This window comes from Macaca mulatta, chromosome 14 (assembly GCF_049350105.2).
Source record: "Macaca mulatta isolate MMU2019108-1 chromosome 14, T2T-MMU8v2.0, whole genome shotgun sequence".
NCBI classification, from domain to species: Eukaryota; Metazoa; Chordata; class Mammalia; order Primates; family Cercopithecidae; genus Macaca; species Macaca mulatta.
The window spans coordinates 74,304,341-74,318,623 of NC_133419.1; the positions used below are offsets into that span (position 1 = coordinate 74,304,341).

The following is a 14,283-nucleotide window of genomic DNA, read 5'->3' on the forward strand; positions in this document are numbered from 1 at the left end:
ATTGTGTTCTTTACTTAATTAACAAGCAGAGGTAAGGTTTCTGTGTGTATGCTGAATTTTTCAAATGGAAAGGTAGACTAAAAGTAGTTTTGTGTTAGTAATATATGAGTTCAATAAGTAACTCTAAAATGCAGTTTAATCAGTTTGAAGTTAAATTGCCCAGGCCATTTAAGTAAGGTTGTGAAATTTGGGAATATACATTTATAATCCTAATTTTTTATAATAAGCATTTCATCTTTCATAATCAGTGAAATGTTGAGACCAAATTAAACTCCATTTTAGTTAACTAGTTGGCTTAGTTTTTTTTTCTCATAATGGTAGTGGAAATGCTTATATTTATAGAATAATTTTAAGAAACCAAGTTGCAGTTTCAGCAGTTGGGCCATTATTTTCCAAGTCTTAAATACTTTCTTAGAAATTGGCTGTGCTACCTCCAAGTAATAGGAGGTGCTTCAAGGCTTATTTTTTTTTTCAGAGATCTGAGTCATAGCCATTAATTTTCCCATATACACATGTATGTATATTGTTCTCTAGCAACATTAGAATAGCTTAATATGATAGAGAAACTAAATAATTTAAATAAACTTGTTAAGAATATACACCTGGGAATATGAAATTTGCTTTATTTCTTACAAATACTTATTTCAGGAATAGTTTCTTCTAATGTTATTCGTATTTCCAGACTTTGGCTGGGATGCTTTTATGTGATTCTGTTGAATCTTTTTTTTTTTTTTGAGACGGAGTCTTGCTCTGTGGCCCAGGCTGGAGTGCAGTGGCCGGATCTCAGCTCACTGCAAGCTCCGTCTCCCAGGTTTACGCCATTCTCCTGCCTCAGCCTCCCGTGTAGCTGGGACTACAGGCGCCCGCCACCTTGCCCAGCTAGTTTTTTTTTTGTATCTTTTAGTAGAGATGGGGTTTCACGTGTTAGCCAGGATGGTCTCGATCTCCTGACCTCGTGATCCGCCCGTCTCGGCCTCCCAAAGTGCTGGGATTAGAGGCTTGAGCCACCGCGCCCGGCCAATGAATCTTTTCTTGAAGGCAAATGCTTCTGTGTTCTGGTTTATATGGTGAAGACTTGTATCTATTTGGTTTGATATCTAAAGCCTTTTCCAGCTGGGTACAGTGGTGCATGTCTGTAATCCCAGCTATTTGGGAAGCTAAGGTAGACAGATCTTTTGAGGCCAGGAGTTCAGGGCTGCAGTGTGATATAATTGTGCCTGTGAATAGCAATGGCACTCTAGCCTGGGCAACATAGTGAGACCCCATCTCAACAAAACAAAACAAAAATAACAGTAAAACTTTTTGCAGCTTCTGGTAAGTCTTAGCTGTGGCTGCTTCTCTTAGAAAGGCATTCTTGAAATTGCTACTTTCTTTTTTTTTTTTTTTTTGAGACAGAATCTCACTCTGTCACCCAGGCTGGTGTGCAGTGGCATGATCTCGGCTCAGTGCAACCTCTGCCTCCTGGGTTCAAGTGATTCTTCTGCCTCAGCTTCCCAAGTAGTTGGGACTACAGGTGCACACCACCATGCCCTGCTAATTTTTGTATTTTTAGAAGAAACTGGGTTTTACCATATTGGCAAGGCTGGTCTCGAACTCCTGACCTCGTGATTCTCCCTCATTGGCCTCCCAAAGTATTGCGATTACAGGCATGAGCCACCACGCCTAGCCAAAATTGCTACTTTCGTAGCTTCTTTCTAAAGTCATTCTTCATAGGTTCCCACTTCCCCAGGGTTCTATTTTCTTTATTCTTGTCATGTAAGTGTTAAGAGACCCACACCAGATGCTGTTATATTATGAGTAATATTTTACTAAAGAGAGGGTGATAATTTTTCACTCTGCTTTTATAGAAAAGGAAAACTATCTAGATTGCAACTCTTTGCTGAATATTACTTGAAATTTATACACAATTAATAATGTAGTCAGCTTTCTAGCCACAGCTATAGCATCTGTGCCTTGAATACATACTTTTCAGAATTGTTTTTTTCCAAAAGCATGTATCACTTCCGTGGAACTCAGTAGCATTTTGAAATAGCGGTTGGAACTTCCCGTAGAGACATAAAGAGATCTTTGATTGCTTAATAAGACCTGAAAGACCTTCCTTCTGATGATTCCTTAGGATTCTTAAAAGCTCTAAGATATTTTCTAATTAGATTTTTGCTGAATGTGTTATGGAGTTAAAATAGAAAGGTAGATTTTCCAAACTCAAAATACTTTGGTGACCAATTGCAAAATAAGAAACAAGATGGCAGCAAACCATATGGGCTCGATAGATCTGTTTTTGAGAGGAAGACTGAAAAATCTTTTCTCTAGTAGACTTTATCTAGTGGGTATATAGCTGTGAGAATTACATTTACCTAACAACTGTTGTCAGCTGTATAAATTGAATTTCGTTTTCTTTTTTTTTTTTTTTTTTTTTTGAGACTCCCTCTGTTACCTAGGCTGGAGTGTAGTGGCGCCATCTCAGCTCACTTCAACCTCTGCCTCCCAGGTTCAAGTGATTCTTGTGCCTCAGCCTCCCAAGTAGCTGGAATTATAGGCATCTGCCACCACACCCTGCTAATTTTTGTATTTTAGTATAGACAGGGTTTCGCTATGTTGGTTAGGCTGGTCTTAAACTCCTCGGACTCCCAAAGTGCTGGGGTTACAGTCGTGAGCCACTGTACCTGGCCTGGATTTAGTTTTTATTTTAAACTGCATCTATTTGAAAAGTTACACTATAGTGATTAGGTCCCACCTGAGTTGCTTTTAATCATATTTTCCCACACAGACCCTAAATTGGCTACTTTTTAAAGCTGTGGCATTTTCCATAAACTCATCTTTTTCTAAACAAAGTGAAATTTCCAGTGAGAATTGAGAGACATGGTTAATCACATTGGATTGGCACTTGTACGTTACGCTGAGTTGCTGTAGAGTTTTTGTAAAGGTTTGTGTATCTGAAGTCATTTCATTTTAAGAGGAACGAAAGTATGCTAAAGACCACTAATTAGCTATGTGACCTTTGGTCAGGTACTCTTAATTTATTGGGCACCTATACTAAGCATCGTTAAATGAGTTTTAATAAAACAAATACTAGCCCTGCCTGGATCACCATAAGGTTGCACTACCTCTCTACCCTATACAACTCTGTGTTTTTACACCTGTGCCATTGTATTGTAAGTCTTTTTTTTTTCCAGATATATTCTGTTTGTGTATTTTTTTCTCTTTTTTTTCCATTGTAAGTCTTTATGTCTATAATTAACTCTATTTTTTTGTGCTGTGTATTCCCGAAGCTAGGGACCAAATATTCATATTATAGATAATAAAGGGCTTCAAAAACTGTAAAACCGATAGACATTTTGGACATTATAACACTCGATCTTAATTCTATCATCTTTTTTGGCAGGCAATTCCCTGTTGAGGTGTGGTATGAGGGCTGGGTAGATAAGAATGTTCAGCCTCCTACTGGGCTCCCCTTACACTACCCTGGCAAAAGTGGAGCACTGACTTATACCGCCTCACATTGTAGACGGGGGAGGTGGAAGTTCAGCTTCCCCCTTGGTCCTGTGTCACCTTCTTGGTGAAAGTAGGACACAATTGCACCACCTGACTTGCATCACCTCATTGCCTCCTAGTGGCGTTACAAGCTTGGTTCCCTGCTGACTGACACCTGGGAAGGGGTTGTGGGCACCTCAGGGCACCTCTTTGTGCCTGTCAGTGCCAGACGGGGATGGAAGCTCACTGCTGGATCCTGATGACAGTACCCTACTTAGCCTGGTCAGCCCCACTGGGTAGGGGAATGGGAGTGCTGCTGCCTGCTTCCATGGGAGCAGGGTAGACGATCACCTCCTGTTCAGCCCCACTGAAACCATGCGGGAGGGGGAGTAACAGTTTTTCTGTTGGTGTCTACTTGTATAGGGTGGATGTTGCCAAGAAGATTTCTATTTTGTGATCTATGTCCTTCTCAGTCTTTGCGCTAGGGGCAACAGACTTTACTGGGAGTTTTGTTTTGTTTTGTTTTTTAACTCTGTTCCTGTTAGCAGTTTCGTGTTGGAGGCTTCTGCAACGTCCTGTCCAGGATATGTGGAAGGCAATAAAGAAATCCAGAAACTCATTGCTATGTTATTCTTTTTTTTTTTTTTTTTTTTTTTTTTTTTGAGACGGAGTCTCGCTCTGTCGCCCAGGCTGGAGTGCAGTGGCCGGATCTCAGCTCACTGCAAGCTCCGCCTCCTGGGTTTACGCCATTCTCCTGCCTCAGCCTCCGGAGTAGCTGGGACTACAGGCGCCCGCCACCTCGCCCGGCTAGTTTTTTTTTTGTATTTTTTAGTAGAGACAGGGTTTCACTGGGTTAGCCAGGATGGTCTCGATCTCCTGACCTTGTGATCCGCCCGTCTCGGCCTCCCAAAGTGCTGGGATTACAGGCTTGAGCCACCGCGCCCGGCTGCTATGTTATTCTTTAAATCCTGAGGTCCTTAGGTGGTCCACCACCTTCTTTCCGTCATTCCGAGTCTTCCTATGCTTGCTGTGTCCACGACTTTTCAGTTGTAAATGGAAGGACCTAGGAGCAATGGGACTACTCTTTCTTGGCCAGAACCAGAAGTCATGACCTTTTTTCAAATGGGGAGGCTAACCCTTTTAATTAATTATGACTGAAAGCAGCAGCAAGATATATGTAATTATATGTATATATAGTGGGGTCTTGCTCCACTGCCCAGGCTGGAGTACAGTGAAGCAATCATGGCTTACTGTCGCCTTGAACTCCAGGGCTCAAGCAATCCTCCCACCTCAGCCTCCTGAGTAGCTGGGACTACAGGCACAAGCCTCATGCCTGAATTAAATTTTTTGTATAGACAAAGTCATGCTGTGTTGCCCAGGCTGGTCTCGACCTCCTGAGCTCAAGAGATTCTTCTGCCTCATCCTCCCAAAGTGCTGGAATTACAGGTGTGTACCACTGTACCTGGCCAAGGCAGTGATTTTCAAACTGAATTCTCTTAGGTGTCTATTTTTTTTTTCTCCAAAGTTCTTGTTAAGGTGTCTACTTTATTTATTATTTATTTATTTATTTATTTGAGATGGAGTCTCCTCTGTCGAAGGCTGGAGTGCAGTGGTGTGACCTCAGCTCACTGCAACCTCCGCCTCCCAGGTTCAAGCGATTCTCCTGCCTCAGCCTCCTGATTAGCTGGGATTACAGGCATGTGCCACCACACCTGGCTATTTTGTATTTTTAGTAGAGACAGGGTTTCATCATATTAGCCAGGCTGGTCTTGAACTCCTGAGCTCAGGCAATCCACCTGCCTCAGCCTCCCAAAGTGCTGGGATTACAGGCATGAGCCACCATACTCGACCTCTTAATTTTTATTTTTAAAAAAGAGTTTTGAAGATAAAATAAAAAACTTGAACATGATTGCTCTAGCACACTCCACTAAAAATTAAATCCAGAATTTGTTTTTCCATGCCTGTCTTTCACAGCTAAACTTTGATTTATTGGGGAGCTGGGACTCTATTTCTGTTTTTCGAGCACTTGAACATGGCCAGCATGTGGTACCTGTTCAGAACATGTTTGTGAAGGGATGGAGTCATTTATGCAGCTCCATCTTCTCTGCCCTTGTAGTTCCTTTACTCCATCCTCCATCTTAGGGAGTTTTTTTCTCTTGCTAGGTATCCTGGATACAGCCATCGTTGATCGGGGGAGGAATGTGGTATCTGGTTCTCGAGATGGGACAGCACGACTTTGGGATTGTGGGCGCTCAGCCTGCTTGGGAGTCCTTGCAGATTGTGGTTCTTCCATCAATGGAGTGGCGGTGGGTGCTGCTGACAACTCCATAAACCTTGGCTCCCCTGAGCAGATGCCCAGTAAGTTGATAATGATATGTAGGATTGTTTTTTTCTTGGGCCCCCTTCAGTGATTGCCTTGGTTTCTCTATTTCTTCCTCATCCTTTTCTGCTCTGTACCTGGTATTTCTGTTTTCACCATACAATTAATATTTATTCTGTACCTACTATGTTTCTATTGCTTTGGAATCTACAAAGGAAGTATATGTCATAGCACTACATTTCAGTAAGTACAATCTAATTTAGCAGATGAGATTAATGCCTATAAAACAGGGGTGTCCAATCTTTTGGCATCCCTGGGCCACATTTGAAGAAGACTTATCTTGGGCCACACATAAAACACACTTAACATTGATGATAGCTGAGCTAAAAATAAATAAATAAATCTCATAATATTTTAAGGAAGTTTATGAATTTGTGTTGGGCCTCATTCAAAGCCTCCCTGGGCTGCAGGTTGGACAAGCTTGCTATAAAACATTTAGAGAACAGTAACATTTGGCTGAACTAATTAGTGATTCTTTTTATTTATAATATTCTTTTAGTGATAGAGTCCTGCTGTTTTGCCCAGGCTGGCCTTGAACTCCTGGGCTTAAGTGATCCTCCCACCACAGCCTCCCTAATAGCTGGGACTATAGGCATGTACCACCATGCCTGGCAAATTAGCGAGTCCTAATGCAAATATAATAGGTTTTCAGAGGGATGGAGTGTTCCCGGTTAGTATAGATAGGAAAGATGTCACAAAAGAAGTTGGCTTAAGCCTTTAAAGGGTAAGTTCAAGTTGAACAGACAGGAATGGTAAGGATAGGACAGTGGGAGCTAGGGCAAGGGGTAGGTGTAGGGGCAGTTTGCATTACAGCTTGGACATGAAACTGAGTGTTATATAAAAAGATACACTTGGCTGGGCTAGAAAGTTGAATTAAGAGGGGTAGTAGTAGGAAATGGGTTGAACAGCTGTGGTGAGAGGCTAATAAGGGTCCTAATAAGGCAACTTTCATTCTTATTTTCCCATAATAATAGTTGCATATTTGTTCCATAGGACAATATTTTTTTTGAAATGGAGTCTTGCTCTGTCGCCCAGGCTGGAGTGCTGTGGCACAATCCCGGCTCACGGCAAGCTCTGGTTCCTGGGTTCACACCATTCTCCTGCCTTAGCCTCCCAAGAAGCTGGGACTACAGGCGCGCGCCACCACGCCTGGCTAATTTTTTGTATTTTTTAGTAGAGACGGGGTTTCACCATGTTAGCCAGCATGGGACAAATTTTTTTTTTTCTACCATTGTCTTAGCCCTTCACATTTAAAAAAATAGACCTTATTTTTTAGGGCCATTTTAGGTTCACAGCAAAATTTAGCAGAAAGTACAGGGGGCTGGGCGTGGTGGCTCACGCCTGTAATCCCAGCACATTGGGAGGCCAAGGAGGGCGAATCACAAGGTCAGGATTTTGAGACCAGTCTGGCCAACATAGTGAAACCCTGTCTCTACTAAAAATACAAAAATTTAGCCAGGTGTGGTGGTGTGTGTCTGTAATCCCAGCTACTCGGGAGGCTAAGGCAGGAGAATCGTGTGAACCTGGGAAGTTGAAGTTGCAGTGAGCTGAGATCGCACCAATGCACTCCAGCCTAGGTGACAGTGTGAGCCTCTGTTTAAAAAAAAAAAAGTACAGGGAGTTCTTATATACCTTTTGCCTTACCCACCCACACATAGCCCTCCTCACTATCAACGTCTCCCACCAGAGTGGTACATTTGTTGCAGCTGATGAACCTACATATGACACATTATTATCATCCAAAGTTCAGAGTTTAAGACTCATTCTTGGCGTTATACATCCTATAGGGTCTGACAAATGTACAGTGACATGTATTCACCATTGTAGTATCATACATAGTAGTTTCTTAGCCCTAATAATCCTCTGTACTCTGTTAAAGCAGTTCTCCTGCCTCTCAGCCTCTTGAGTAGCTAGGACTCTAGGCATGCACCGCTACACCTATCTAATTTTTTTTATTTTTTATTTTTGTAGCGACAAGGTCTCACTATGTTGCCCAGGCTGGTCTTGAACTCCTGGCCTCAAGCGATCCTCCCATCTTAGCCTCCCAAAGTGCTGGGATTACAAGTACCAGCCACTGCTGCTGGCCCTAAAGTAATTTAAATGAAAATATTGTTTCTCGTTTTCTGTACTTTTTCATTTCCCATTTATTCTTCAGCCCATTCTAGGATGGTTTATGCCCAAGTACTTGACTGAAATGGCTGTTGTTAAAGTCACCAGTGACCTTCCTTTTTTTTTTTTTTTTTTTTTTTGAGATGGGGTCTTAGTCTTGCCCAGGCTGGAGTGCAGTGGTACGATCTCTTGGCTCACTGCAACCTCCACCTCCCAGGTTCAAGTGTTCAAGTGATTCTCGTGCCTCAGCCTCCCGAGTAGCTGGGATTATGGGTGCCCACCATCATGCCTGGCTAATTTGTGTATTTTTAGTAGAGACGAGGTTTCACCATGTTGGCCAGGCTGGTCTTGAACTTCTGGCCTCAAGTGATCCGCCCTCCTCAGCCTCCCAAACTGCTGGGCTTACAGGTGTGAGCTATGGGGCCCAGCCACCAGTGAGCTTTCTCTTGCCGAATCCATCTTATTTCTCTGTGCTTGTCTTTCTGAATTTAGTGGTATTTCACATAGTAAACCCTCTCCTTAGAGAACATTTTTTTCATGGCTTCTGTGATACCACACAACACTGGCTTTCTTCCTGTTTCATTGACTGCTACTTTTTAAAGTTCTCCTTTTATGAAACTCCTCTCTTCTACCTTTAAATACTAGAGGGCCCCACTATTAAGTTCTGGGCCCTCAACTGTAACTACAGTTTCTTCCTTTGTGATCTCATCTGTTCCATAGCTATCATTATTTAAACTGATAACGATTTCCAAAGTTCATGTAAAGCATAGACCTCTCACCTGAGTTTCAGACTCTATTTTGATGTCTAATAAATAAGTTGAACTTACCTTGTCTAACAAGGAGTGTTTGATCCCTCCCCACCCCAAACTGTTTTTTTCCATCTCAGAAATGGCACCACTATCTACCCATTTGCTCAAGCCTGAAGCCTGAGATTCACTCACAGTCTACGCCCTCTTTCCTCATGTCCTGCATCAGCAACGTCTACCATCTCTAACTTCAAAGTGTTTCTAATTTTTCTATTTCTCCCTCTCCCTCCCCTTCTCTCCCTCCCTCCTGCCAACATCCTGGTCCAAACTATCATCACCTATTTCCTGTACTACTGCCTAGACTATTCTCCTATAAGCCATTCTTTTCAGAGCAATCATTGTGGTCATTTAAGAAAATCGTGCCGGGTGTGGTGGCTCACGCCTGTAATCCCAGCACTTTGGGAGGCCGAGGTGGGCAGATCACAAGGTCAGGAGATCGAGACCAACCTGGCTAACACAGTGAAACCCTGTCTCTACTAAAAATACAAAAAATTAGCCGGGGGTGGTGGTGGGCGCCTGTAGTCCCAGCTACTCGGGAGGCTGAGGCAGGAGAATGGCATGAACCTGGGAGGCGGAGGTTGCAGTGAGCCGAGATCACGCCATTGCACTCCAGCCTGGGTGACAGAGCGAGACTCCATCTCCAAAAAAAAAAAGAAAAAGAAAATCATAAGTCATGTCATGCTCCTGCTTAGAACTCTCCAGTGGCCTCCCTTTGTACATGTTGAAATCCTAACCCCTTACATGGCTTACAACAAGCTCTTATACTTTCTGACCCCTGCACTTCTCTCCAGTCTCATGTCATACCATCCTCAGCCAGGCCCACTACATTTCAACTACAGGGCTTCAGTTTCTTCTTTCAGTACAGTGGACTCTCCCAGTCTCCGGACTTTGCCTTCTTTTTTTTTTTTTTAAATTGAGACAGTCTCCCTCTGTCACCCAGACTGGAATGCAGTGGCACATTCTTGGCTCACTGCAACCTCCACCTCCTGGGTTCAAGCAATTTTCCTGCCTCAGCCTCCCGAGTAGCTGGGATTACAGGCATGCACCACCACACCCAGCTATTTTTTGTATTTTTGGTAGAGATGGGGTTTTGCCATGTTGGCCAGGCTGGTCTTGAACTCCTTACCTCAAGTGATCACCCGCCTCGGGCTCCCAAAGTGCTGGGATTACAGGCGTGACCCACCGCACCTGGCCTGACTCTGCCTTCTTTTTCCCTTAGTCTGGAATATACTTCTGAAGCTCTTCACATAACTGGTTTCTGTTCACCTTTCAGATCTCACCGTTCAGTTGAAAAATTACTTCCACAGAGGCTTTTTAAAGTTAAAGTTTAGGCTGGACATGGTGGCTCACACCTGTAAACCCAGCACTTTGGGAGGCTGAGGTGGGCGAATTGCTTGAGCCCAGGAGTTTGAGACTAGCCTGGGCAACATAGTGAGACCCCATCTCTATAAAAAAAATTTTTAAAAATAAATGAAGTTTACATTTAAAGTTACCCTCTCCACTTAGCCTCCCACCACCTATTCAATTCTGATCTTATTTTCCTATTTTATTTTCTTTTAGAACTCATCACTTTCTGAAAGTATCCTACTTGTTTATTTACCTATTCACTAGAATCCTTGAGAGTAAGGACCTTATCTGTTTGTTCATCACTGTTTCCTTAGCAGTTAGAATAGTGTGTGATGTCATCACATAGAAGATGAAGGTAAAAAAGAAAAAGAAAAAAAGAATAGTGCCTGATACATAGTAGGCCCTAAAGAAATATTTGGTGAGTGAATGAATACATTTCATTTTCTCCAGGCTGTAAGATCTTTGAGGTCAGAGCCTATATTTTCCAGCATTGTATCCCTGCTCCTAGTGTGGTGTCTTCTCACGGTACAAACAACTTAGTATTTTAAAAGTTGGGTTTATTGCCAGCCATGGTGTGCACACCTGTAGTCCCAGCTACTCAGGAGGCTGAGGCGGGAGGATTGCTCGCGCCCAGGGATTCAAGGCTGTGGGGTGCTATGTTTGTTCTTGTGAATGGCCCATGCACTTCAGCCTGGACAACATACTAGACCCTGTCTCAAAAAAGAGTACACACACACACATTTTAAAAATACATTTGGATTTACTGAGGTATCTTTTACATATGGTAAAAGTCACCCTTTTCCTTGGCTACTGGATACCATTAAAAAACATTTTTAAAATGTAAAAATAAAGTCAGTCTTTTTAATTGTATAGTTCTGTGAGTTTTGTCAAATATATCCAGTTTATAAATAATACCACAGTGAGATACAGAACATAATAAATGTTTGCTTTGTAGTAAGTGAATCGCTAACAAAATCAGTAGTCAACCATCAGTATTGGTGCTGTGTGGGCACTGCCAGCTGATCAGCCTCACTGTTATTAACATAGTTCATTTGTCATGCAGGTGAACGGGAGGTTGGAACAGAAGCAAAAATGCTGCTGTTGGCCCGGGAAGATAAGAAACTTCAGTGCTTGGGACTACAGAGCAGGCAGCCGGCAAGTGGTTCCTATATGGCCTTTGAACTCTGAGGCAACCTGGGTCGTTCTGTTTCTTAGAAGGCTATTTTGGAAACATTTCTACTTGCTCCCTGTGTTCACTTTTGAGAAAGCTGCCTGAGTAAGAGGAAGTACAGCATAATGATTAAGAGTGTGGGATTTGGAATAAGGGCAACATTTAAATCCCTGTTTGTTTGTTTGTTTGTTTGTTTGTTTGTTTTTTGAGACAGAGTCTCACTCTGTCGCCCAGGCTGGAGTGCAGTGGTGCAATCTCGGTTCAGCTTACTGCAACCTCCGCCTCCTAGGTTCAAGTGATTCTCCTGCGTCAGCCTCCCGAGTAGCTGGGATTACAGGCCTACCACCATGCCTGGCTAATTTTTATATTTTCAGTAGAGACAGGGTTTCATCATGTTGGCCAGACTAGTCTCAAACTCCTGACCCATGTGATCTACCTTCCTTGACCTCACACCTGGGAGTACAGGTGTGAGCCACTGCACCCGGCCCTAAATCCCAGTTCTTGTGCAACACTTGCAGAGAATAAAAAAATAAAATAAATCTCAGTTCTTATGTTAATACTTAATGATTCCAGCATTGGACAAGTTACTTAACCTCTCTGCGCCTGCTTCCTCATCACTAAACTGGGCATAATAGGGTATATGATGAGGATTAAATGCTCTACTGTTTTGTGATCTTTGTTAAGTCATTTTCCTTCTCTGGGCCTTAGTGTGCTATATGTAAAATGATGAAGTTGTATAGATTTTCTTTCTTTATGAGTCCTGCTACCTCTTAGGTAATGTGAAGAAATTCTGAGTAAAGAACTCATGCGGCTGGGAACAATGGCTCATGCCTGTAATCCCAGCTTTCTGGGAGGCCCAGAAAGGGTAGATTGCTTGAGTCCAAGAGTTCAAGACTGGCCTGGGCAAAAAACCCATCTCTATTAATAATACAAAAAATTGGCTGGGCGTGGTGGCATGCACCTGTAATTCCAGCTACAGCTACTTGGGAGGCTGAGATGGGAAGATCACCTTAGCCTGGAAGGTCGAGGCTTCAGTGAGCCAAGATTGTGCCACTGTACTCCAGTCTGGGGAACCAGAGTGAGACCCTGTCTCAAAAAAAAAAAAAAAAAAAAAAAAAGACTCATGTATTCAGGACTCTTGATCAATTAATGAACAGACCATTAGTTGGAGTTTCTTCCTACATCTGAATTTTTGCTGGGAAGATTATGCTGTTAACTAAATTCTCTCTTTCCAGAGATTAGATTTTTAAAATTTCCTTCTAGCTCCTGTAATTGTCATCCAGACAACTTTAATGATTTGGTTTGGCCACAGCGTTTGCTGTTTTCATTTCATCTTATTACTTCATTGTGCTAGTGATATTTCCATTTTCAAAGTTTGTTTCAGGAACATTACCATTTTTGCTAATATCACCTTTGTACTTGAGTTTTCACACTGGCTTTTACTTCCAGAGGGAAATCAGGTTTTTTGGTTATTTTGTTTTTTGCCTTTTCTTTTTAGAATGTTTGGGGAAGACATAATCAGTCTGAGCTAACAGTAAGAAGTAAATGAAAATCTAATACTTTCTTTTTCAGATTCATGGGGAGAACTGTGATTCTTTACATCGCTACTTTATTTAAGCCTGTTTATTTTCCTACAAAATACCCTCCTTCAAAAGGTTGAAGTGACATGGAACAAAACTTACATGTGGGAATTGCAAGTGTTTCTCAAATACAAGGTTGTCATGAAAAAGGGGAAAAGAAGGAATTTTGTTGGTGAGGATACTGTGAGATAGTGTGTTGAGTGGTAATAGTTGGAAAACTGCCACCTCAGAGTATATTACATAAACTGTTCAAGTCCTTAACCAGCCTCAGGTTCCTGAAATCCTGGGAGTATTTCCTTCTCAGTTTTTGGTGAATGTGTAATTTACCATTTGAGAATAATTAAAGGGGGAAGGAAGAAAATATCTCAAAATATAGTGAAATTTTTCCTTTTTTGGTGCCTGTTTATTCTTGGAAACAAATTAATCTCTAAACAGCATTTTTGCCTCCTACTTGTTCCCAGGTGTTCCTCTTTATTGGCTCAGATGCTTTCAACTGCTGTACTTTTCTCTCTGGCTTCTTGCTATTGGCTGGGACTCAAGATGGAAACATTTATCAGCTGGATGTGAGGAGTCCAGGGTGAGTCACTATTCATTTACATGATGCAGGTCTTCTACAGAGTGGAAATTTTTATTGGCTTTAACGTTGATTTAGCCTAGCATATAGATGACTATTGAATCAAGGGTATATTTTTCCGTTTACAAAGGTTTTCTGGTCTGAATTTTCTGATTGTTCTTATTATTCCTGGACTCATATTAAAATATATGATTCATACTATTATGATTGTCTGACTAATGATTGCTGTGAAAATTAAGCTTAAATATAAACTAACATTTCATTTAAATTGATTGTCTAGAACTTTTAACCTTAAAGAGCTCGGTAATTTTCTCTTACATTAGACCCTGGCTACCCTAAGATTGAAAGATTGAATTATTTTTATTTATTTATTTATTTTTTGAGATGGATTCTCACTCTGTCCTCCAGGCTGGAGTACAGTGGTGCTATCTCGGCTTATTGTAACCTCTGCCTCCCGGGTTCAAGCAATTCTCCTGCCTTAGCCTCCTGAGTAGCTGGGATTACAGGCGTGCGCCACCACACCAAGCTAATTTTTGTATATTTAATAGAGACAGGGTTTCACCAGGTTGGTCAGGCTGGTCTCAAACTCCTGACCTCATTATCTGCCCACCTCAGCCTCCCAAAGTGCTGGGATTACAGGCATGAGCCACTGTACCCAGCCCTAAAAGATTATTTTTGGTTTAAGGAACCCAGCTCTGTTAGTTATGTAGTTTTGATCATGACCTTTCTAAACAGGCTTTTCCTTGGTCTTAAAGATACCTAAAGAGAATCACACAATCTCTCTGTTGCAGGATTTAATAATTTCTACAATTCTGTCCCTTCTTCCTTTGATTTCCTTCCTTTTT

At 42.0% G+C, this 14,283-nt stretch overlaps 1 protein-coding gene and 1 long non-coding RNA gene across 5 annotated transcripts in view; one reads left to right on the forward strand and one right to left on the reverse strand.

Annotated features, from left to right (window-relative positions):
• The window catches only part of PAAF1 (proteasomal ATPase associated factor 1), a 51,012-nt gene that overhangs the window by 26,447 nt on the left and 10,282 nt on the right, over positions 1–14,283 (forward strand). For 3 of the 4 annotated variants that reach the window (XM_028832860.2, NM_001265839.1, XM_015115138.3), the window contains 3 exon segments: positions 5,635–5,829; positions 11,177–11,268; positions 13,326–13,441. In XM_028832860.2, the coding sequence (XP_028688693.1) occupies positions 5,635–5,829; positions 11,177–11,268; positions 13,326–13,441 (403 nt within the window). 4 annotated transcript variants of the gene reach the window in all.
• Positions 4,735–14,283, reverse strand: part of LOC144334363 (uncharacterized) — a 48,451-nt gene continuing 38,902 nt past the window's right edge. The window contains exons 2-3 of the long non-coding RNA XR_013404115.1: positions 5,268–6,234; positions 4,735–4,884 (exon numbers count right to left, since the gene is read on the reverse strand). This is a non-coding gene — a long non-coding RNA (uncharacterized LOC144334363). The remainder of the gene's footprint in view (positions 4,885–5,267; positions 6,235–14,283) is intronic.